Below are 23668 nucleotides of genomic sequence, written 5' to 3'. Positions count from 1 at the left end.
GTTAAGTCGTAAGTAAGCCATACTTGGTCAGAATATACATCTCAAATGTCTGGGATCTATAGGAAAACTCTTTTACAGATCCAAATGATAGAAATATTTATACTAAGAGGAAATAGACATTTGTGTTTGCACGGGAGCAGCCTACTTTCATCAATTTACATAATTCCACAGCATGTACATAATGACATATGTATATGTTCCTAAGTTGTCAGATAGCCTTGGTAAATGATGAAACTACCTTTGTGCTATCACATTATCAGTGAAGTAGCAAAAAATAACTTACGATCTACCTTTGTGAAATTTTCTAACAACCACAGTAGTTTTTGAAAATATAAAGAACAGCCACACCAGGGAAAGAACTATTAAAAACAACCTTCATGTAATGAAGTATGCTGCTAAATAGGACCAGTGTAAATGAGCTGCCTGAAAACAGCGTTTCACATTGTTACCTTTGATGTTCTTCCCTGGGGCTCCAAGAGAGCTGCAGAGAGGCTAAAGCAGCTGTGCTCTGCCTTGCTCTTGGTGAATTATTTCATATAGTCTTAGTAAATTATCCATTCCTTTTTCCCCAAAGAGAGTAAGTGATGCTGGATTATAATTGAAACACTGGCAGCAGGGGAAAGGTTCTGTTTTAAATGCTATTGATAGAGAATTAACAGAGTGTGTCGGAAGATGGGTCACAAGGAACTCAAAATCCCACAAGTGGTGCTGCGCAGTGACTACAGCATGGCATCATAGAGACCTCCAATGTGCGCCTTTCCTGAAGAAAGGATCCTTTCCTAGCAAAAGTATCTTTGGGTCTGAGTGTTTCACAAAATTCATAAGTTAATGTGAGCTATGTCTGAATGACTGTCAGACAAGAACTTAAAAAATATAGGCATGACTTTCCCTCACTCCTTAGAAACCTGGGGTGGGAAAGCGGGCAAATCTTTATCCTGAGGATGCCATTAAATGAAAAAGAACCATAGAAAATACAGCTCATTAACCCAAGAGCAACCCATCAGTAATAAATTCTATGCTAATATCTAAATTAACAAACACATTTACAAGCTCACTAATTGGACAATATGTCCAGGACCCTTACTGAGGCTGTGAGTCGGAGATCTGATAACCATATTCTGTTAAAACCATCTGTCTCTAGAGCAGCGTTTCAAAATCCTGATATGGGCAATTGACATTGAAACATACCAGGTCAAGAAAATCACAGACACTTGACTTTAACCTTGAAGTGCCAAACACATTCAGGGTTTATAAGAAAAGCTAGTAAGAAAAAGTCTGTCTCATTGAGTGCATCCTCTGCCATCCTGTGTCCTAGTACATTGATAAAAGTACTAACAACATTGAAAATATCTAATTTTCAGTTGGAGGATGGAGGATAACAACTGCAGAATGGAAGATGACAACTCATAACCCAAAGTGCAATGATTAGACTCTACATAGTAGACACCCCAAAATATTTGCTGGTTACCATGGTGTCAGGGAATAACATTTGACTGGAGAGTGCTTACCAATGCAGCAAGCCACATGATTTCTACATTCTTTCTTTTTTTGGCTTGGACATTTTGATGGAGATTTTCTAATAATCCTTTTAAGTCATTTTGTTCTTGAAAATGTGAAATGTCTGAAAAAAAGAGGAGAAAAAAGGAAACTGTTAGTATTTGAGCTGCACATGGAATTTTGCTCAATATATTGTTTATAAATCCAGTTTCCATAATACCAAATGTCATTTGGAGCAGAGACTATCTGAGGATAATCGTATGTATTAACCCTTTCAATTTTATTCTTTACTTAGAAATACACCTCAGTGTCCCCCATTCTCTATTCCGTGTAATTGCAGTAATGTTGACTGGTCATATAATCCTATTTTACTAATAAAGGAAACATTTTTGATGATGACGGTTGCAGTCTCATTTAAACCAAAGAATGGCATAGATGAGACATGAGATATAATTGTATATCCTATAACCATTTTTTTTTTTTACTACTGAGTCCCTAGTCTGAATCAAGAGAAATATTAAACTGAACATCTCAGTAGTGGGAGAAATCTGAAAGTTCAAATGAAACACATGAAATCAGTTTCCATAAAGATTCTTCAGTCTCAGTGCTATTGACATTTTGGACTAGAAAACATTTTGATGTAGGGAATGGGCTTACATTCTGCACTGTAGGAATTAAGCAGAATCCCTGACCTCTACTATTTAGAAGCCAGTAGCATCCTTGTGACAATCAAAAATGTTTCCAGACATTGCCCAATGTTCCTTGAGGGCAAAATCTATCCTGGTTGAGAACAACTGCTATTAAGGAGCACAGGTATGGCAATGGAAAGAGAAATAGGAGAGGTTTTGGTTAATTATATGATATAAATTAGGGAGGGCAAAGGAAATGACTGTTCAGATCTCTATATACTAATAACTAGAGCATGGGTAATAAATGTCATTTTTATATTATATTAAAACCTAAGGCAATGCAAATGTGCATTATGATACCTGTGTCCCTGAGACTTGGTGATATGAGATTTGAGATAGGATATAGATATGGAAATGCAAATGTGCATTATGATACCTGCGTCCCTGAGACTTGGTGATATGAGATTTGAGATAGGATATAGATATGGAAATAAAAGAGGTTTTCTAAGGGAGTTGCTGGATTAGTGCTGTGCAGTATGAAAATACACTCTACTGTTGAGTCCACAAGCTGAGGCATGAAGAATTCCTGAGCCGTTTAATTGAAGCTAAAAAACAGGAGAAAATACATAAGAGCAATATGCACTATACCTAGACTATTAGTTACAGTCAAGAAATAAATGATGTATTCCTGAGTTAGATCACAAAAAATGGACACAAATAAGCTTTAATCATAATGAGGCTTTGCCCTTTCCAAGTTGTACCAGTTGTTTCACTTATTAAAATAATATACATGGTAGTTCTTGACTTTGGCCCCAGAGAGTAGAGGAGGTAACCTAGTGAACTATACTAGCATTCTAGTATACACCAAAGAGTAGGAGTGGTTAGCAAGATGGAAATACCTATTGAAGACAATTGTACATCATCTTGAATTTCATGACTGTGGAATAGAGGGAGGTCAGGTACAAAGCAGATGCATACCCTGTGTTAGGAAAGTGAGGTTCTAAATATTCATATTAAATATATGCATGATTCCACTGTGTTAGGACCTAGGTGAGAAAACCATCAAAAGTTAAATCCTTACTCTGCAACTTTGGATGATTCTCTCAAGAAAGGTTTGACTAACAGCCTTACATTGCTACATAGGAGACTCTCTAACACAGAGATTTTAACAGGACCTAGTCCAAGGATAAAGGGAAGGAGGCATAATGCATAATGCCATGAAGAGAGTTACAAAACCAGCTCAAGACTGTTAACTAACCAAAGAAAATAAGGACAATAGCAGTGCTTTTCAATTGATACCCAGAGCATATGAAGATTAAGATGTCAGCTCTCCGATCACTGTTCTTAAGGTTGATAAATAGCAACCAAAGCAAAACCCAAAGGAATCCATGAATTGGAATTATAATCAGCCATTTAAAATTATGTACAGGTGTATCACTGACATACAAAGTGTCCTGGACATTGCTGAAAATAAAAATTGGTCAGATTAATTAAATGAGCTTATTCATGTAACATTGTGTGTCTGTTTATGCATGTGTGTGCTCAAGTGCTTACTTCCATATGTGTATGCTGGCAGATTGAGACATTTGTTTACATATTAACAATGGTCATCTTTAGTTTGTGGGATTTAGGGTGATATTTCAACTGCCTTTTTGTGTCATTTGAAACATTGAAAATAAACATGTACATTTTTTAAAAATAGCAAGGTTATTTTAAGAGCAAGAGAGAACAGAGTGTATGCATAAGAAAAGGAAAGAACCAAAATTCTTATGATACAGCGACCTGACCTCATAGTAGGATGGGGAAGATTTTTAAACCATTATTAACTGCAGTAACATGTACTGTGGGCTATGGCATAAGTCAGTAAAGATAATAAGGGCCTAAGGGAAAGAGTGGTCAATTCTGTGAAGAATTATTGGATGCTAGAGAACATTTAGAGCTGAGGGAAAATGCCAGGAGAAGCATGGAGACATGAGGCAGTTCTGTAGAAACAGGAAGCTTAGAGGGCATGGTTCTGGGGCAAGAATTATGAAGGGGCTGTTCTGCTGTGCTGGGAAATCTGGGCTTCAGCCGCCACAGTGGGAACAATGGGGAAATTTTAAATGGGACATAACCATATCTAGGAGGTCCCAAGATGCTTTCTGAAGCTACCTGGTATAAATGGCTTTCAAAAGTTTCTGAAAGCAATATAGAACAAAAATTTTACTGTATATATCTCTCACAGCAGTTATGCATGCATACCTACTCTTCAGTAACAAAAATTTTATGAAATAATATTTACCCTAGTGCATACACTATACCCTGAATATATTCTGTTCTATTACTTGTTATTATTATTATTTTTTGAATGCTGGTTCCAACCCACCAAATTCACTTAACAACCTATAGAGTCAACATAAAAAATTTGCAAAGCACCTATTTAGGGCAACCCCATGTCCAAGATGCTTACATGACGTTTTCACAAGATTCATAATTAGAGTAAGAGTCATGTCAAAAATCTAGTCTCCCAACTCCTATGCCAGTAATTGCCTCCAATCTGTTCTTAGTGTCTCCACAATTAGCTGGTGGTACTAAAAAGCAGTTCCACTATTAACACATAGGCTAGCTTCTTCATAATTCTGAGGATACTGAACACAGCACAATTATTCTTCAAACTAATTTAATGTCATTGTTGACATGGAGATTTTTTAGTCAGCCATTTTAAACAGGGTAGGATGCTCCTAAAATAAATCAAACAAATGGCCAACTTTTGCCCATTTCTACCTCATAACAATAGTGCATTAGGGTAGACAGACATGATGATCCACAGAGATTTCACTCCCTTTCCTCTTGGCATGCTCTTTAGAAGGGAGTCCTTTTGATGTTCTTAAAATTTTAGGCCACAATTTCTATTTCTATAGTTATAACGGCTTGCTTTATTCAGAGCACATCCCTATCAATTTGGTACTTTGGTCACTGCTAATTTTTTTCAACCTGACAAAAATCCTCCTGGCCACAGAATTTCAGGTCTGCTTCCAGAAATAAGTATCATTAGCAATGACTAGTTTGTGGATTAAAATGAACAATTTTAAGATATAAAGAATAATCCTGGTATTGTCAACTGAAAACCATGGAACACAGACTGGTTTTAGACTGAGAATGAGTAACCTCAAATGTAAAAAAGCCAGTAAGCAGATTTTGCTACTCAATCCTGCATTATTCTAACACTGAATTTAGACAGGGCAATTGAATCTCTGCACCTGTTTCTGTAAAAGTATTCTTTTATTTCAGATGGGGTTCAAGAAAGTAATAAGAAGGTGAAAGGTACAAAAATGCTCACTGCATTATTGTTTATAATATTAAATAACATTAAGAAAACATTTAAATGTTCATAAAGAAAACAAACTTACATATTTGTGAAATGCAATATTTTATAATGGGCAAAATGAATAAACACACTATATGCATCACCCTTGATATATACTAAAAACTGCTTTCAACAAAAAAAAACAAAGAGAAATTCTAGGATTCATACAAAATAACAGTAATATTAGAAACTTAATTGTGCAAAACAGCACCTTATTTTTTATGGATACATATACATGGAGTAAAAATTTTTTATGAGAATGTAAAAGATCAAATTCAGGGTATGGATTTTCTCAGAGATGGAAAAAGTAGGGATTGGAACCAGAAGGGGTACAAAGGGGCTTCCATTCTCCCTGTAAATATTTGCTTCTTACAAAATTTCTGAAGCTGAGTGATGTGTTCCCAAATGCTTGTTGTTTTATGGTTTGCTCCTTTTTGTTTGTCTGAAACTTTCATAATTCTTTTTAAAGAAAGCACTCAACCAAGATTCCAGGAATATGATTTCTACTGCCAACTCCGTTCCTGCTTTGACATGTGGTCTTACATGAGTTGCTTAACCTTCTGTCCCTATTCTCTCAACCGCAGAATGAGGACAATAACCCTGTAATGCTTCATCGATGGGTGGTAGAAAACAATTAATAAAAGTCTTGGCAGAAGAGGCTACATCATTAAATAAAAAATCTGTGTCAACTCAGAGAAACAGGGGAAGACATTAGTAGCTCTTAAGAAAGAGTTGATAGCCTCAGATAGGAGGCCTACTTCTCACACAAAAGTCAGAGTTTAGCCCAAGTAGGAAATGTTCTCTCATACACACAGGTGCTTACAATGATCATGATCACAAACACTCACAAACCCAGGAACTTCTTCCACCAACCACTCCCCAATGGAACAGAAGAGTCAAGTGCAGAGCTGCCTTTGAGTAGCTATCTTCTTTAGTTTTACCAAGTGGGGTTTCTTTAACAAAAAGAGCTCTGAAAAGGACACTGACCAGAATCAAAGGCAGGGTGCTGACAAGTGATCAGGATGGAACCTGACCTCTGAGTGGATTGAACTGTGATGCTGATAAGGCCAAGACAATGCTTTATCACCTATGGTCAAATAACTATGTGACCAGAGAATGTTCCAAGATGAAATGCAAACGATGGCTGCCTTCCCAGCACCCACTCTACCCACTTCCCACTGTGTGTCAGGCACAAACTGTACATGGGATGAATCACACCTGCACTCTGAAGTCACCTGGCATAATCATATCCCGTTGCCCCTGAAATCAGGACTAGTTCAGGAACGGGCATCTAAATCTAAGCCAATAAGAACTTGATTCTGACCTCAGCAGTTGTTTCAGGGGTATGCAAGGGACCTGTGCTCCTCCAGCTGAGTGAAGCTCAGGATTCTGTCAAGTGGAAGAGAAAGAAAAGCTCTCTTTATCTCTTTTGTTGAACATGCAGCTGAGCATGGGAATAATTGCTCATGCCAGCCGTTCTTTTCTTCAGTCATCCTTTAGTCCGTAGAGGGGACTAGATGTAGGATAAAGTCAATGCTAAGCGTGGCAGAGTGATGAAATGGGCAAGAGTATCTTTCTTGTACTGCTGCTAAGCCACTGAACCAACCTTCTCTTGAAAGGTTGAACACAGGCACTATGCTGGGAGGAACCCATGCCACAGGGACGTCCTTTAGGTATTCTGGCCAACACTTTCCTCTGAGCCCAACCTTTGAGTCATCAGGTGAGTGCTGAAGCCAGCAGCTGAGTCAAGTTCCCAGTCCCTTAAATGACTCCAGCCAGTCTTCTTTCTAGCTGAGGACCCAGATATCACAGAGTGGAGACAAACCACTCCCACTTGCCCTGTCTGAATACCTAATTTGCAGATCTGTGAGTATAAATAAAATGATTTTTATTTTGTATCAGTAAACTTGGGATAATTTTCAACCTAGGAATAAATAACCAGAACTATAATAAAAACAACTTAAAAGCACCTGTATTTCTAGCTGTGAAAAAATGAACATGTGAAGAATAATACTTTCATAGTTTACTCTGATTGGTACTGTGTACTGTGATATCATATCTTTTCTATAATTAATTCTGAAACAAGTAAAGTTAAACACACTAATAAGCAAACAAATGCAATTTGGTGAAATCAACTGAAATGTCTTAAAACAGGAAATTATATTCTTTCAGACGCTGAAAAGTCTTGAAAAATATAAAGGAAAAAGCCTCCACTGAAGTCAGCTTTATTTAAATTGTATTTCCAATTTACAGTTTATGAAGAAGACAATATATGAAATCAAATATCAAAGTCCCAACATGATCAGAGCTGAATAATATTTTTGACCTATACACTTCCATTGTTTCCTCTTAAATGAATTTCAAGTTTGTATCATTCATAGCAAAGGGAAAGACAAACTTTTAAAGTAATTGTTGAAATATATTAAAAGCAATGTGTTAAAAATTATTTTGGAATTTGAACATTGAAGGCCATGGGACTTGATGTGTAGGGAGAAGAGTAGAATTGTAACACACAACTCTTTTTTCCTATTCTCATTTTTTTTTCAAGTAACCATTCACAATTTGATTTCAGAATCCCCAGTTTAAAACAATGCCAAAGGGTTGGGGGATGGTCTGTAGGTAAATAACTGTCTAAAACCTAAATTCTGGTCTCCTCGAGATACCTGAGATAGTTTTATACAGAGATGATTTTCTAACAGAAAATCTAAGTGTGAAAAAGGGCTTGACACAAATCCCCAGTTCATCCTTCTAATGAGCCCAGATGCACTACCCGGACACTGTTGCCTGTCCTCAGGTAGCCTAAATCCTTAGCACTGAAGGGAGGTTGGTATTTACGTTTTTAAATTCCAGGTCAAATTCCAAGCTCCTGTCTTTTATGCAGATAAGAGTAATAGCAAGAAAAGGCCAGTTGAGAGTATACACTAAACAAAAAAAGTCTGAAAACCAAAGCAGGAATGGATTTATATAAGCTTAAGACAGAGAAAGATGCCAATTTGAGGGTAATTCCAGTGCCCCATTTTCCTGCCCATACCAGAGCCTGGTTGCCAGTGACATATACCAAGGTCAATGGCAGCCCAGAGAGGCAGAGACATAACAAGGCCTTCTATAAAAAAAGAAGGGTTCATTAAAAAATGGGCAGAGGAGCTAAACAGACACTTCTCCAAAGAAGAAATTCAGATGGCCAACAGACACATGAAAAGATGCTCCACATCACTAATCATCAGAGAAATGCAAATTAAAACTGCAATGAGATATCACCTGACACCAGTTAGGATGGCCACCATCCAAAAGAAAAACAACAACAAATGTCGGCAGGGTTGTGGAGAAAGGGGAACCCTCCTACATTGATGGTGGGAATGTAAACTAGTTCAACCATTGTGGAAAGCAGTATGGAGGTTCCTCAAAAAACTTACAATAGAAATACCATTTGAGCCAGGAATTCCACTCCTAGGAATTTACCCTAAGAATGCAGCAGCCCAGTTTGAAAAAGACATATGCACCCCTATGTTTATCACAGCACTATTTATAGTAGCCAAGAAATGGAAGCAACCTAAATGTCCATCAGTAGATGAATGGATAAAGAAGATGTGGTACATATACACAATGGAATATCATTCAGCCATAGGAAGAAAACAAATCCTATCATTTGCAACAACCTGGATGAAGCTAGAGGGTATTATGCTCAGTGAAATAAGCCAGGCAGAGAAAGACAAGTGTCAAATGATTTCACTCATCTGTGGAGTATAAGATCAAAGCAAAAACTGAAGGAACAGAACAGCAGCAGACTCATAGAACCCAAGAATAGACTAACAGTTACCAAAGGGAAAAGGACTGGGGAGGATGGGTGGAAAGGGAGGGAAAAGGGGGAAAAAGGGTAATTACAATTAGCACACATAATGTAGTGGAGGGGACACGGGAAAGGCAGTATATACAGAGAAGACAAGTAATGATTCTATAACACCTTACTACGCTGATGGACAGTGACTGTAATGGGGTATGTGGGGGATCTTGATAATAGGGGAAGTCTGGTAACCATAATGTTGTTCAAGTAATTGTACATTAATGATACCAAAATATAAGTAAATAAATAGATAGATAGATAAATAAATAATAAAGAAGGGTTAGTTTCTTCCACTCTCCTGCCCTTCCATTCCCATACCCCTCCATGCTGCTCCCCTTCCATGCCTTTTTCATGGAAGGAATTGAACCCAAACTGCCAGAATAAGAGCAAAAGAAAAGGGAAGATAGTTGAGAAGACCAGGCCTTTTTTCCAATATCAGTCTCTGCATAAACACTGGAGGCTCTTGGAGGCAAGTAAGAATGAGATCTTGAATATTTCATACTATATAGAATAATATAAATAACTTCTAACACATTAAGAAAGGTATAAATGAGGTAAAATAGTGGAAGATTATGGAAGTAAAGTTGCTTTGGGAGGCTCCAAATGAAAAGGAAAGAGGTGATAAGAATATGAGACTCTCATTTTATTACATTCATTTAGCTCCTTTTTTGCCCTGAAGTGACCTCTAGTTTGATCTGGGATTCTCATCCATTACAGTGATAGCAACAAAATGAATTAATCCATGTGTGTTGTCAGAATTCTCTTTTCTGACTCATCTGATGAAGATAATTTTATCTTTGAGTCTTCAAGTTCTCCCCTTTACCTGACTTTAAAGAAGAATTCTGCTTTATCTGGAGTTTTATAATGCAGAAATGGAAGCATGAAGAAATAAAGGTGGAAGGAAAGGTGGACTGGAATGAAACCAAAGGCGTTGTATTTGTGGTTTTTGGAGAAGTAGAATAATAAGAGTGAATGTTTGAGATAGGGCTCAATACTTGAGTGAATTAGAGAATCAGAAAAAAGGATTTAAAAAGTAAAATAGTAAGTTGTTAGTTGTCTCCTCTTACATGTTGGAAATAAATTTTAGCTCATTTAATTGTTGGGGTGTGCATTGGATATGTACTATTCTGAAACAGGAGTCATAAGAAACTGGTATTAATTCAGGTCAAATTCAGGTATTTATTCCAAAAGGGATGATAAGTCCCAAGATTTTTAGTATCTACCCTATTCTGCACTGTGGGACTAGTGACGTTATTTCTAAGGTGATGATTCAGGAGCTTATTTCTATCAGGATATTCCACAAAGAAAATTATACTTTTTGAGAGATAATCAGAGCAGCAGTGATTGTTTGAAAAAAATTTTAAGGATAATAGATGGCTATTTGAAGGATTATGAGAGAGAAGGAAAGAGTCACTGAATGGAAGAGAGGCAGGTTAGCTCAAAATATAGAAGAGCTTTACAACAAATTTAACTGGATCAGTAAATTGACTTGTTTTTACACAGGAGAAACATAACTGTCTTGAGAAACTCAAAGTATGCATAATCATCTATTTCTCTAAAATAAGTGCAGTGTGACATCTTCTCATCACAGAAAATGACACTGGTAATATTAACTTCCTTTTTCTGGTGAGATCATGGAAGAATGTACTTTGAAGTACTGGCATATATGTACTAAATATTCTCTCATTTAGCTCTAATGAAATGGAGACATTCAAAACATCAAGTGATTCTACTAAGTGAGCTTTAAATTTAATTAATCTCTTTTGATTTCATGCCATTTTGTGCAGACTTACTAGACTTGTTTATTGGGAGTCCAGCCAATCTTTGATGAATGGTAGAATCTAGAATGCAATACTTAATCTAAAGAGAGGAGAGCTCCAGTAAGAAGGAAAGTATGCAAAAAAATGTAAGGATGACCAAAGGTTAGAAATCTTAATCTTTATTTACACACATTAGAGGAAAATAAACCAAAAAAACTGATGCATCTAATTTGTGAGGACCATGAAGTAACATTAAAGATGCAGAGATCAGTGCTGAGTAGAACAGGGAGGTGTCCTTTTGTGTGTGTATGTAAGTATGTGTGTCTATGTTACTTAAAGCATTGCTTGTGTTTGTTGCTTCTATCAGTCTATGAATTAAAGGACACTAAAAGTCTATGTCTGTAGTTTTCCCTGCACATAGAAAATTAAAATTGAGTATGGTTTTGGGTCACTTTTCCTTTTAAAAAACCACTGGAGTGCTTCAAAAGACATTATCAGATAAAAAAAATTGTGTTAATCTTAATCAACATTAGAGAACATTAAAGACTTTGAGAGGTAAATGCATCTGAGTTTCTTGTTCAATGAACTGAAAATAAATTTGTACTTATTAGTATGTAGAAATTGTAAAAATAAAATATGGTTTGCTGCTGGAAATATTCAAATATTTTTAAGTTGACAATTTTAAATTTAGAAGATCAGAGCCCTCAGATAGCAATGGGATAGCAGGAGTGTAAAAGTGAAAGGAACACTTAACTAGGAGTCAGAAAGCATGAAATTTAGTCCCTGTTCTCCCACTAGCTGGGTGTGTGATCATAACAAAATCTGTCCTACATTCTAAGCACCTCATAGCACATAGTTGTGTTAGACCAGATCAGCATCTCTTAAACTATGTTCTAATGAGTACTTATTTGGCAAGATGCTAATGAGTATTGGGGTGTGTGTGTGTGTGTGTTCTGTGGTCACATGATGTAATAAAAATGCTATTTTAAATATAATTAAATAGGTTTAACACACATAGGGTTAGCAAACTGTATTTGGCAAACCTGGGGCCCTCCAACTTGGAAGCTAAACCAGCCAATTCTGTGTTTTTGTAAATACAGTTTTATTAGAACTCAGCCATGTTAACTTACATATTGCCTTTGATTTATTTTGCACTACAATGACAGAGTCAAACAGCTGTGAGAGAGATCATATGGCACTCAAGGTCTGAATTATTTATTCCTTGGTGCTTTACATAAAAAGTTTGCTGACCACACTATAAGCCTTCTGAAAATTTTAAGTGTGATAATGTGATTCCAAAATCACTTGACTGTAGAATCATTTCACTGGAGGATTACTAGCTGAAATAGTGTTCCTTGGAATACTCTAGATTTGATTATTTCCAAGATCCAATTGTTCTCTTATTCTTTAAAACATTCAACTAAGTGATGAATCAATCTCATTCATTTATTCATTCAGCAAATATTTATGGAGAATAAGGCATGTGCCAGAAAATGTTTTTGGTAGTTGAGTATAAAGTCAACAAATAGATAAGGAAACTTGTCCTCATGGAACTTACATTTTGGCGAGGGATACAGCCAACTATGGTAAATGACATATTGTATTCTAGATGATGATAGGCGTTACAGAGAAAAAAAGACAGAGAGGACAGGGCATACGAGATTGCAATTTTAAAGAGAGTGCTCAAGAAAGGCCTTCCTGAGAAAGTGATATTTTCAGGAAGGAGGTGAGGGAGTGATCCATATGGGGGACAGCATTTAAGGCACAGGAAACAGCCAATGGGAAAGTACTAAAAAACAGCAGAGGTCAGTGTGCGGCAGAGGAAAGCAAGCAACAAAGAGAAAGGAAAGAGGGGAGTCAAAAGAGCAAATTTTTGGCCAAATTATGTACAGATTTCAAGGCCATTGTAAGAAGTTTTTATTCTGCCAAAAAATAAAAATAGGGAACTATTGGCAGAGTTTACGGAGAGCCATGATTAGACTTTCAATTTTAAAGGATCATTTTGTCTTCTGTGATAAAAATAGACTGAGTGAGCTTGAGAGAGGAAACAAAGAGAACAGGAGGAGGCCATCGCCACGACCTGAAAGAGAGAGGAACCAGGGCCTGGACAGGCAGGCAGCGATGACAGGCGGGGAGAACTGGTGCAGAGCACTGGTGGGGTCCGTTTTAAATATACAGGCAGTGGAATTTTCTGCTGGACTGTAAGAAGGATGTGAGAGAATAAGGAGAGTCAAGGGTAACTCCTTTTTTTTTTTTCCAAAGCAACAGAAAAGTTGGAATTGATAAAAACTGAAATGGGGAAGATTGAGGAAGAGTAAGTTCTTAGGGTTTAAGTTTCTGGTGTAGGTATGAGGGTTGATAATTAATAGATGGTATTTAAAGCAATGAGACTGTGTTTAACAAGGGAGCAGTAGACATCTAGGGGCTGAATCCTGGGGCCCTCCAATGTTTAGAGGTCAGAAAGATAATGAGGAATCAGGAACAGAGGTTGCGAAGCAACTACCAGTGAGTAGGAGCAATCACAGAAAAGCATGGTAGCCTCCAAGGTGAGTGATAAAGAGGGAACAATTATCATGTCAAACCTACCCTAGATCAAGTTGGATGAGGACAGAGAGCTGAGCATTGGCTTTAACAAGGCAGACATCCTGACAAAATCAGTTCCAGTGAAGTTATGTGCACCAAAGGCTGACTGAAGTAGATTTAGTACAAATATGGGTGGAGAAAAACTGGGAGACAGCTAATGATCTTCAAAAGTCACTTTTTTTTTGTTCTTTTGCAATATTTCCAACCATAAGATATCCCTTCATTATAATATCATTTCCCCTATGCCAATCCTTTGTACTCATCTTTTGTATGTCTATGCAATGCCAAACATATGGGTAATTGGTGAAAAATTCCTCAGCCATTTAAATGTTTCTAGATACACACATCTGAAATAAAATAAACAAGATATTTGATTGAATAACTGGATTTTTCATTTATATATTTAGATGTGTACAATGTGTACGCAATATAAAAGCTGAATGTCTATAAAGCAGAATTGATTAGTACATTAATTATGTAATAGTGATTGAAAGGATATCTGTGTTAAGAAAATCCTTATATTTTCTTGTATATTTGCATTTGTCTAAAAATACCAAAAATGTGTAATATTCAGATTATTCTTTGTACACAGGAAACACAGACACATTAATTTAGCCTGACATAATACATGAAGGTAACCTCACGTTGAATAGAATCATGTTTGCAGCTGAGTTGCTCCATGTGCACATTCCACTTAGGTCAATAAATGTTTGTTAAACAACAAATAAATAAAAGCTACAACAGCTTCAATATTCTAGGAAATATTACTTTCTTTGACACTCTTGTCTAGAGCATAAATGAAATGCAAAACATCCCATTTACAGTTTGATAGCTAATCTATAACATTTACAAGTCTAGCTAGCGGCTCTCAGATCTTACTGTGCTGCAGGATCACCTGGAAGCCTTGTTAAAACACAAAGGACTGACCCCACACGCAGATACGGATTGTCTGGAATTATGATTGTTGAGTGAAAGGCAAGGAGAGGTGCTGCGCAGAGGAGGGATAGACTGTGAAAGCCAGTGGCTGCTCTGTTCTCTTATCTATGTGCCCCTTTCCCCATGCTGCTCAGTACCCAGGAAATCTCATTTCCCAAGCTTGCTGCCCACTGACTTACAATGAAGTGTAGGCAATGAGGATTAAGAGGAGATAAGGAAGACAGAACCTTGTCCATCTCCCCCATCTCTCTACTTCTTATGAGGTTTTGGAGGCAGTCATGGCCTCTCCATGGCTCCAGCTCTCACTGGGCAACATCTCTGTCCATGGCCCCAGCTTCCCCGGGACAGTCCCAATGAAGGTACATCTTGGTGGCCCTAGCTTTTGTGCTCTAGTGATGCAACATCTGGACTAGGTCCCTTCAGCTCCTGGGTTTGTAGCAGCTTCCTGCTCTTGCTAAACTCTGGGTGCCTCCATCAATCCCTAATTGACTTCTCCCATCTTTCTTCATGTCTATTACCAGTACTCTGTAGTAAATTCCTGGAATTCTTGTCTCCCTAATTGGGCCCTGACTAATATGGCTACTGAGAATTTGGTTCTGTTTTATTTTACCATGGTACAGCCTAGGCTATCATACCCTAATTCAGATCCTTTCTCTATGTGATCCTGTTTGCAGGTAAAACCCTTCTTGCATAGCTTGAACACATCCCTAAAATTTATAGACAGTAGAAGGAAACAGAGATAAAAGAGGTATTGGGAAAGGGGAGAAAGATAATGGGAGGAAGGGCCAACAGGGCTTTTTGTGATCCACAGATAAATCTCAGCTGACAGAATAAAATAGTAGCCTCTGAGGCCCAGTTCTGTAAATGTTGAGAGGCAGTCCTAATGATCAGAAAGGGTCTCTCTACAAAAATGTGAATCATTCAGAGGAAATCCAGTATTACCATGTCTGGGGAAAAAGTTAATAATTTAAAAGTTTACTTTGTAATCTGGGAAATGTTTAACCTGTATCAGAAAGTCTCTTTGTTAATCAAAAACACTCAGGATTGTTAGAAGACCTTTAGTGGTGTGTGTGTGTGAGTGTGTGTGTGTCTATGTGTGAAACTGCATATCTGTGCATGTACATTAATGTCTTTTGAGATATTTGTTGTAACTCATTTCCTCACTTTACACATTCAGGTAATTTCCAGAGCCTGCTGAGGCCTGGAGCACCAGGCTCAGGAAAGGTTGTGGTCTAAGGGTAGAGGGCACTTAAAACCAGGACCAAAACCACCCAGAAGAGCTTGTCCTAAGAAAGTGAAAGTGGCATTTTAAACTCGTGGCAGCCGTGAACCATGTTCCAAGTGTCAACACATGTGGGCTCCAATTTTAGGTAAATAAGCAGTAAGTGGATTATTATTCAGATGCACTCTCTTTTTGTTTACAGAACATTGCCCATCTATGCAGCACACGTAGCTGATGCTGTCTGTGTTGATCCCATAACATAGGTTTCTGGTCTGCAACAGAGTTCACAAAATAATCACTAACTGAAGGAAATATCCATTTAAGAAATCTTATTTTTATTGACAAACAGAACAGATGTGGTGTGACTCTTTGATATGTGCTCAATATTCTTAAAACTGATTTACATGTTGCTTCTCAGTGATTTTACCCATGTGTAAGAAAAGATACCTGTTAGCATGTGACAGCGACTGATCTCCACTCTATGGCATTGAACACCACAAAAAGCCCAACAGTGTGACCTGCAAGAGAAGTCTCCTGAGACCCAGTACTGAGTCCCTCCAGAGCAGAACACATGTCACAGATGCAGTTGTCTGTTTCTCAGCAGTAGTCCTATGTGTGTCAGTTTGCAAGTTTATTTTACATGAAGTACAATTGTGAATGATTCCTTGGCAACTCTATATTCTTTTCATTTCTTCTAGAAACAAAATCCAATAATTTTGTTCAGGAAAGTATTACTACATACTTGCGCTAAAGAAATTATCCTGATTTACTAGAAAGTTCTGTTCCATGCTTGAAAAACTTGTTAAATTTTCAATGGCTGTATAGAAATATATTTAAAAGACAAAGTATTAGCTATTAAGGTGAGTTGACCCATTCTCTCATCTAATAAAATTGGGTTTTAGATATTATCAGATAAGCTTTTCTTTTTCATCTACTTCTGAGAAATCTTCTCATTTGAATGTTTTCTTGTCCCAGTGGAGTCCTGTTACTTTTTTATATATTTCACATTACTTGGAATTTTGTTCTAACCATTTTCTTTCTAATTTTATCCTTAACTGAAGCAGTTAGCTTCACTGACCTATTTTTTAAATGAAAAATAAGATAAATCAAAATGTTAACTAAAAATATAAGTTCAAAGGAAACAAAAATATTTTGGTCTAAATAAATTGCGTACTGTGAACTAAAGCTTAGCCCAGCAAAACTAAACATCCAAGTGCTTGACATGCACACACTGCTTTTACAAAGTATAGTTAAGGAATTATATGTTAATAATTATATTAAGAATTTGACAGGATATCAGGGAAAACAGTGATTGATTTGATTTTTAAAGTTATACAGTGGTTGTGAACAGAACCTTTTCTTAAGACTTTCTCCTCTGAAGTTACCAAAGGGCCATGGAAGACCTGACCAGGTGAGTGGCAGGGGTCTGGAGGCCAGTCCCAAACTATGCTTTGGACTCTCCAAACTTATACACTCAGAATATCAATCTTAAAAAATTATCTGTGACCTGCTGATGGAATTCTTCAGGTGTTGAAAGGGCCTCAGCCAGGCATGGCAGACCTCTTTTTCTTAAAACCAGAATACTACCTTCCCTTTTCAGGTAATATTCTGCCTGAATCACATGGGAGACCTAGTCTTCTGCTCTCCTGAGGCCCCTTGTGGGCTTTCTGGCTGGTGCCAGGGGCCTTACCATTTTGCCCACCTATAGAGCCTTTAGGCAGGGTCCAGAGGAGGAACCTGACAGCTAAAAACTACTCTGCAATTTCTGTCTGTCTTTAAAGGGTCCATCTCTCTTAGAAAACTAAACTCAAGAGAAACAAAGGAGAGAAATTCTCTCACTTGATTCTATAGCTTTCAGTCTGTGTTTTATTTCTTTGTGTTCACTGGTAACTTTCCTAAGGGGATGGCATTCCCTCTGAATCTCTACTTGAATAACACAAGTTTTCTCCTTAAATGCCTGATATGTGGTTTCGGTCCATTGTTTTATTAAAACTACTCCATCAAATGTCACGAGTGGTTTCTAACCACCAATTCCAACAGCCTTCTTTATCCTCATTCTCTTTCTTCATTAACACATTTGTGTCACTGTTCACCTTCTCTGCTCAGTGGTCTCACTCAGCTGCATTGATGCTTGATGCCCACCAACCTCTAATCATTCCATGGTGTGGGTTTCTCAGTTCCCCTTTTCCTTATACTTACAGATAGTTTACTCCTAGCGTATGTATTTTCTCACTTTCTCTGTGGAATACACAGAAGTTTACTTAATTCCTCCAAAATTAATTATCCACAAACTAGGTTCTCACTCTATTTTCTTATTTCAATAAATGGAAATAAAGGATCTTTTGTTTTCCCTAGTGCCAAAGTGACCCAAGGCAATGCACATCACACAAAATGAGTGTAAAACTGATCAAGTACAAAGCAACACTTTTTGACAAACAACAAAAACCTAATTAAATTATTCAAAGAAAGGACTAACACTCCAAAATTAGCAACTAATCTCTGGAAAGAGACTTAGAGTTAATGTAAATTATTTCTTGATCACATTGAGTCATTTGTGAGCTACTAGGAGCTTACACTGTATCTTGCTCATGTTTCATCATCCATAGTGATTGGCACAGACTTTTGTCCGTAATGTAAACCCCACCAATGTCTACTAAATTGAATGTGAGGCATCCAGCACAGTTGCTCCCTGCAAAAAATACATGATGAAATATGACAACAGCATTCTACTTATGCTTATTACAAACCTAAGATAATTTTTCTAAAATGTATTTTGTGTATCACTCGTATGCTGTAGTTGATGAAATACTAAATATATGACAGGGATATCAACTATTATGGAGATAGTTTACAACAGCTCATCAGAGGTCCTGATTGTTTCTCCTTCTTAGCTCACAGTGCTACACAGACTACCCTTAGAGTGCTAACAGAGGGGTCATACTGATAGTATTTCAATAGACTTGCATGACAATACCCTCCTCCTTTTTGGAAAAAGGGCAGGAGATGGGCACTATTTTCAGGGAGAGAACAGAGATTGGAGATGATAAATTGGCATTTGGTAACTCCTATTTAAAGGGGAGAGAAAGAAGCATTTCATCTGCTCCTTCCACCAAAGTCAGGAGGTATGAATCACGTATGAGATGTGATGGTGACTCCAAAACATGGAACAACTTTTACTAGTGGCTTACAGAAGTGCTTTATTTTATTTTATTTTGCTATCCCAAAATGTAGGTGAGCATGAAAGGGGCCTTGAAAGGTTGATGAGACCATCAAATCCAATGGGAAGATCAAAACAAGGAGGAGGAGGAGGAGGAGCCCTCACATCTGCCCCAGGGCAGTTTCCCTAGTTGACCAAAGGGGCCAATGAATATCACAAGCAAAGCCTGAGGAGAAGTAGCTCCTGAAGATTTACTGTCTGAGAGCTGTGTCACTACACAAAGAAAAAGTGAGGGAGAAATGCACAACACTCTCCCAGACAGAGCAAAGAGCCCTCACAGGATCAACAGCTCTGCTGTCTGACACCAACTTCAAATACGTATTTCTTGCTTCAAATGAAGATTCAGCAAAGATGTACGGGAAAGTGATTGCCTATTCTTGGGCTTTTCATATATGGCTTCCATCTGTTCTAGACCCCATGAAGCTTCCAAGAGAGGGAGAGAGAGTACCTCCCTCCCTACCATGTCATCCACTAGTGGCCTTTCTGCAGCTACAAGGAAAGCAGGGATGGAGAATAATAATATTGAATTTGATTGAATATTTATTCCAAGTGAACCTGAGATTTTAATCTACAAATCGCCAGACTACGCTGAACACACTTTAATTCTAAACCCCTATCCCCATCCCCTTACAGTAAAGCTGATCACAGTTATTATGATAAATGATTCCCTGCATGTGGACTGTTGAATTAACATTGTTAATTGAACTTACTATATATTTTACAGAATTAGAGAATGTGTGGGGTTAGAATAAGTATTTAGGCCATAGAAGTTTTCATAAGAAAAGAGTAAAGAGGAGGCAGAGCCAAGATGGCGGCGTGAGCAGGACAGTGGGAATCTCCTCCCAAAAGCATATATGTTTTTGAAAATACAACAAATACAACTATCCCTAAAAGAGAGACCAGAAAACACAAAACAACAGCCAGACTACATCCACACCTGCGAGAACCTAGCGCCTGGTGAAAGGGGTAAGATACAAGCTGCAGCCCGGCAGTACCCGAGGCCCCTCACCCCAGCTCCTGGCAGGAGGAGAGGAGTCAGAGCGGGAAGGGAGAGGGAGCCCAGGACTGCTAAACACCCATCCCCAGCCATCCACACCAGAGCTCAGACACAGTGCATGCGTGGGGTGCTGGAAACTAGAGAAGCAGGACAGTAAGACCTGTGAGTGGGTCCTGCAGCCGGTGCCTCTGGGACAAAGAAAAGCGAGTGCTTTTTGAAAGTCTTAAAGGGACAGGGATCCCACAGCTGGACAGAAGCATCCTGGGTCACAGTCCAGAAGCTGGAAATTCCAGGGAACTTCGGGCACACTAACCCCATGAGCAATGGCTCTGAGACCCCTCATGGAGGTAAACAGCCAAACAGCCTCCCATCCATTACCCCTCCGGGGCCCCGCCATAGCAGAGCAGCAGCCTGAAGCTGGCCATGCCCACAGCAAGGGCGCTTCCTCCATACTGGCTGGGCAAGATACAGAGAACCAGTCTACATGCAATTGCCCAACACAAGCCACTAGGGGTCGCAGTTGACCCAGTAAAGAAAGACCAGGAGCAAGTGGAAAAAGTCTTGGCTATCCCAGTTGACAGAGGAGTCAATAGCATAACACTAAACCTATGAACATGAAAAGGCAAAAAATTTGATCCAGACAGCTTCCCCATCCAGAAACTAACCCAGACAGCTTCAACATCTTCTACATCTTACCCTGAGAAGGAACCTGGGGAGATAATAGATTTAACCAGTCTTCCTGAAAAAGAATTCAATACAAAAGTCATAACCATGCTGATGGACTTGCAGAGAAATTTGTAAGAACTAGAGAGGGAGAATACAGAAATAAAACAATCTCTGGAAGGACTTCAAAGCAGAATGGATGAGATGCAAGAGACAATTAATGGACTAGAAAACAGAACAGGAATGCAGAGAAGCTGATGCAGAGAGAGATAAAAGGATCTCCAAGAATGAAGAATATTAAGAGAACTGTGTGACCAATAAACGGAATAATATCTGCATTGTAGGGGTACCAGAAGAAGAAGAGAGAGAAAAAGGGATAGAAAGTGTCTTTGAAGAAATAATTGCTGAAAACTTCCCCAAACTAGGAGAGGAAATGGCCTCTCAGACCACAGAGGTACACAGAACTCCCATGACAAGGGACCCAAGGAGGGCAACACCAAGACACATAATAATTAAAATGGCAAAGATCAAAGACAAGGACAGAGTATTAAAGGCAGCCAGAGAGAAAAAAAAGGTCACCTACAAAGGAAAACCCATCAGGCTATCATCAGAATTCTGAACAGAAACCTTACAGGCCAGAAGAGAATGTCATGATATACTTAATGCAATGAAACAGAAGGGCCTCGAACCAAGAATACTGTACCCAGCACAATTATCATTTAAATATGAAGGAGGGATTAAACAAGTCCCAGACCAGCAAAAGTTGGGGGAATTTGCCTCCCACAAACCACCTCTACAGGGTATCTTACAGGGACTGCTCTAGATGGGAGCACTCCTAAAAAGAGCACAGAACAAAACACCCAACATAGGAAGAAGGGAGGAGGAGGAATAAGAAGGGAGAGAAACAAAAAATTATCAGACAGTGTTTATAATAGCTCAATAAGCGAGGTAAGTTAGACAGTAAGACAGTAAAGAAGCTAACCTTGAACCTTTGGTAACCACAAACTTAAAGCCTGCAATGGCAATAAGTACATACTTTTCAATAATCACCCTAAATTTAAATGGACTGAATGCACCAATCAAAAGACACAGAGTAATAGAATGGATAAAAAAGCAAGACCCATCCATATGCTGATTACAAGAGACTAACCTCAAATCCAAAGACATGCACAGACTTAAAGTCAAGGGATGAAAACAGATATTCAGGCAAACAACAAAGAGAAGAAAGCAGGTGTTGCAATTCTGGTATCAGAGAAGACAGACTTCAAAATAAAGAAAGTAACAGAAGACAAAGAAGGACATTACATAATGATAAAGGGCTCAGTCCAACAAGAGGATATAACCATTATAAATACATATGCACCCAATACAGGAGCACCAACATATGTGAAACAAATACTAATGGAATTAAAGGAGGAAATAGAATGCAATGCATTCATTTTGGGAGACTTCAACACACCACTCACTCCAAAGGACAGATCCACCAAACAGAAACTAAGTAAGGACACAGAGGCACTGAACAACACACTAGAACAGATGGACCTAATAGACATCTATAGAACTCTACATCCAAAAGCAACAGGATACAGATTCTTCTCAAGTGCACATGGAACATTCTCCAGAATAGACCACATACTAGGCCACAAAAAGAGCCTCAGTAAATTCCAAAAGATTGAAATCCTACCAACCAACTTTTCAGACCACAAAGGCATAAAAGTAGAAATGAATTGTACAAAGAAAGCAAAAAGGCTCACGAACACATGGAGACTTAACAACATGTTCCTAAATAATCAATGGATCAATGACCAAATTAAAATGGAGATCCAGCAATATATGGAAACAAATGACAACAACAACACAAAGCCCCAACTACTGTGGGACGCAGTGAAAGCAGTCTTAGAAGGAAAGTATATAGCAATCCAGGCATATTTAAAGAAGGAAGAACAATCCCAAATGAATAGTCTTATGTCACAATTATTGAAATTGGATAAAGAAGAACAAATGAGGCCTAAAGTCAGCAGAAGGAGGGACATAATGAAGATCAGAGAAGAAATCAATAAAATTGAGAAGAATAAAATAATAGAAAAAATCAATGAAATCAAGAGCTCATTCTTCGAGAAAATAAACAAAATAGATAAGCCTCTAGCCAGACTTGTTAAGAGGAAAAGAGAGTCAGCACACATCAACAGAATCAGAAACAAGAAAGGAAAAATCACAACGGACCCCACAGAAATACAAAGAACAATTAGACAGTACTATGAAAACCTATATGCTAACCAGCTGCCAAACCTAGGAGAAATGGACAACTTCCTAGAAAAATACAACCTTTCAAGACTGACCCAGAAAGAAACAGAAAATTTAAACAGACCAATTACCAGCAATGAAATTGAAGCAGTGATCAAAAAACTACCAAAGAACAAAACCCCCGGGCCAGATGGATTTACCTCAGAATTTTATCAGACATACAGACAAGACATAATACCCATTCTCCTTAAAGTTTTTCAAAAAATAGAAGAGGAGGGAACACTCCCAAATGCATTCTATGAAGCCAACATCACCCTAATACCAAAACCAGGCAAAGACCCCACCAAAAAAGAAAACTACAGACCAATATCCCTGATGAACGTAGATGCAAAAATACTCAACAAAATATTAGCAAACTGAATTCAAAAATACATCAAAAGGATCATACACCATGACCAAGTGTATGGATGTAAGTCCCAGGGATGCAAGGATGGTACAACATTAGAAAACCCATCAACATCATCCACCACATCAAGAAAAACAAAGACAAAAACAACATGATCATCTCCATAGATGCTGACGAAGCATTAGACAAAATTCAACATCCATTCATGATAAAAACTCTCAACAAAATGGCTATAGAGGGCAAGTACCTCAACATAATAAAGGCCATATATGATAAACCCACAGCCAACATCGTACTGAACAGCGAGAAGCTGAAAGCATTTCCTCT

General features: G+C 38.1%; 1 protein-coding gene across 11 annotated transcripts in view; it reads right to left on the bottom strand.

The window, feature by feature from the left end:
• The window catches only part of INPP4B (inositol polyphosphate-4-phosphatase type II B), a 910826-nt gene that overhangs the window by 67518 nt on the left and 819640 nt on the right, over nucleotides 1-23668 (bottom strand). For 9 of the 11 annotated variants that reach the window (XM_073237008.1, XM_036996729.2, XM_036996728.2 and 6 more), the window contains one exon: nucleotides 1509-1621. In XM_073237008.1, coding sequence (XP_073093109.1) covers nucleotides 1509-1621 — 113 coding nt within the window. Of the gene's footprint in view, nucleotides 1-1508; nucleotides 1622-6640; nucleotides 6862-18388; nucleotides 18504-23668 lie in introns of those variants that run through there. The other 2 variants (XR_012131555.1, XM_073237007.1) reach the window with 2 other exon arrangements.

This window comes from Manis javanica, chromosome 5 (genome assembly GCF_040802235.1).
Source record: "Manis javanica isolate MJ-LG chromosome 5, MJ_LKY, whole genome shotgun sequence".
Taxonomy (NCBI): Eukaryota; Metazoa; Chordata; class Mammalia; order Pholidota; family Manidae; genus Manis; species Manis javanica.
This window is presented reverse-complemented; position numbering and strand designations above follow the sequence as displayed.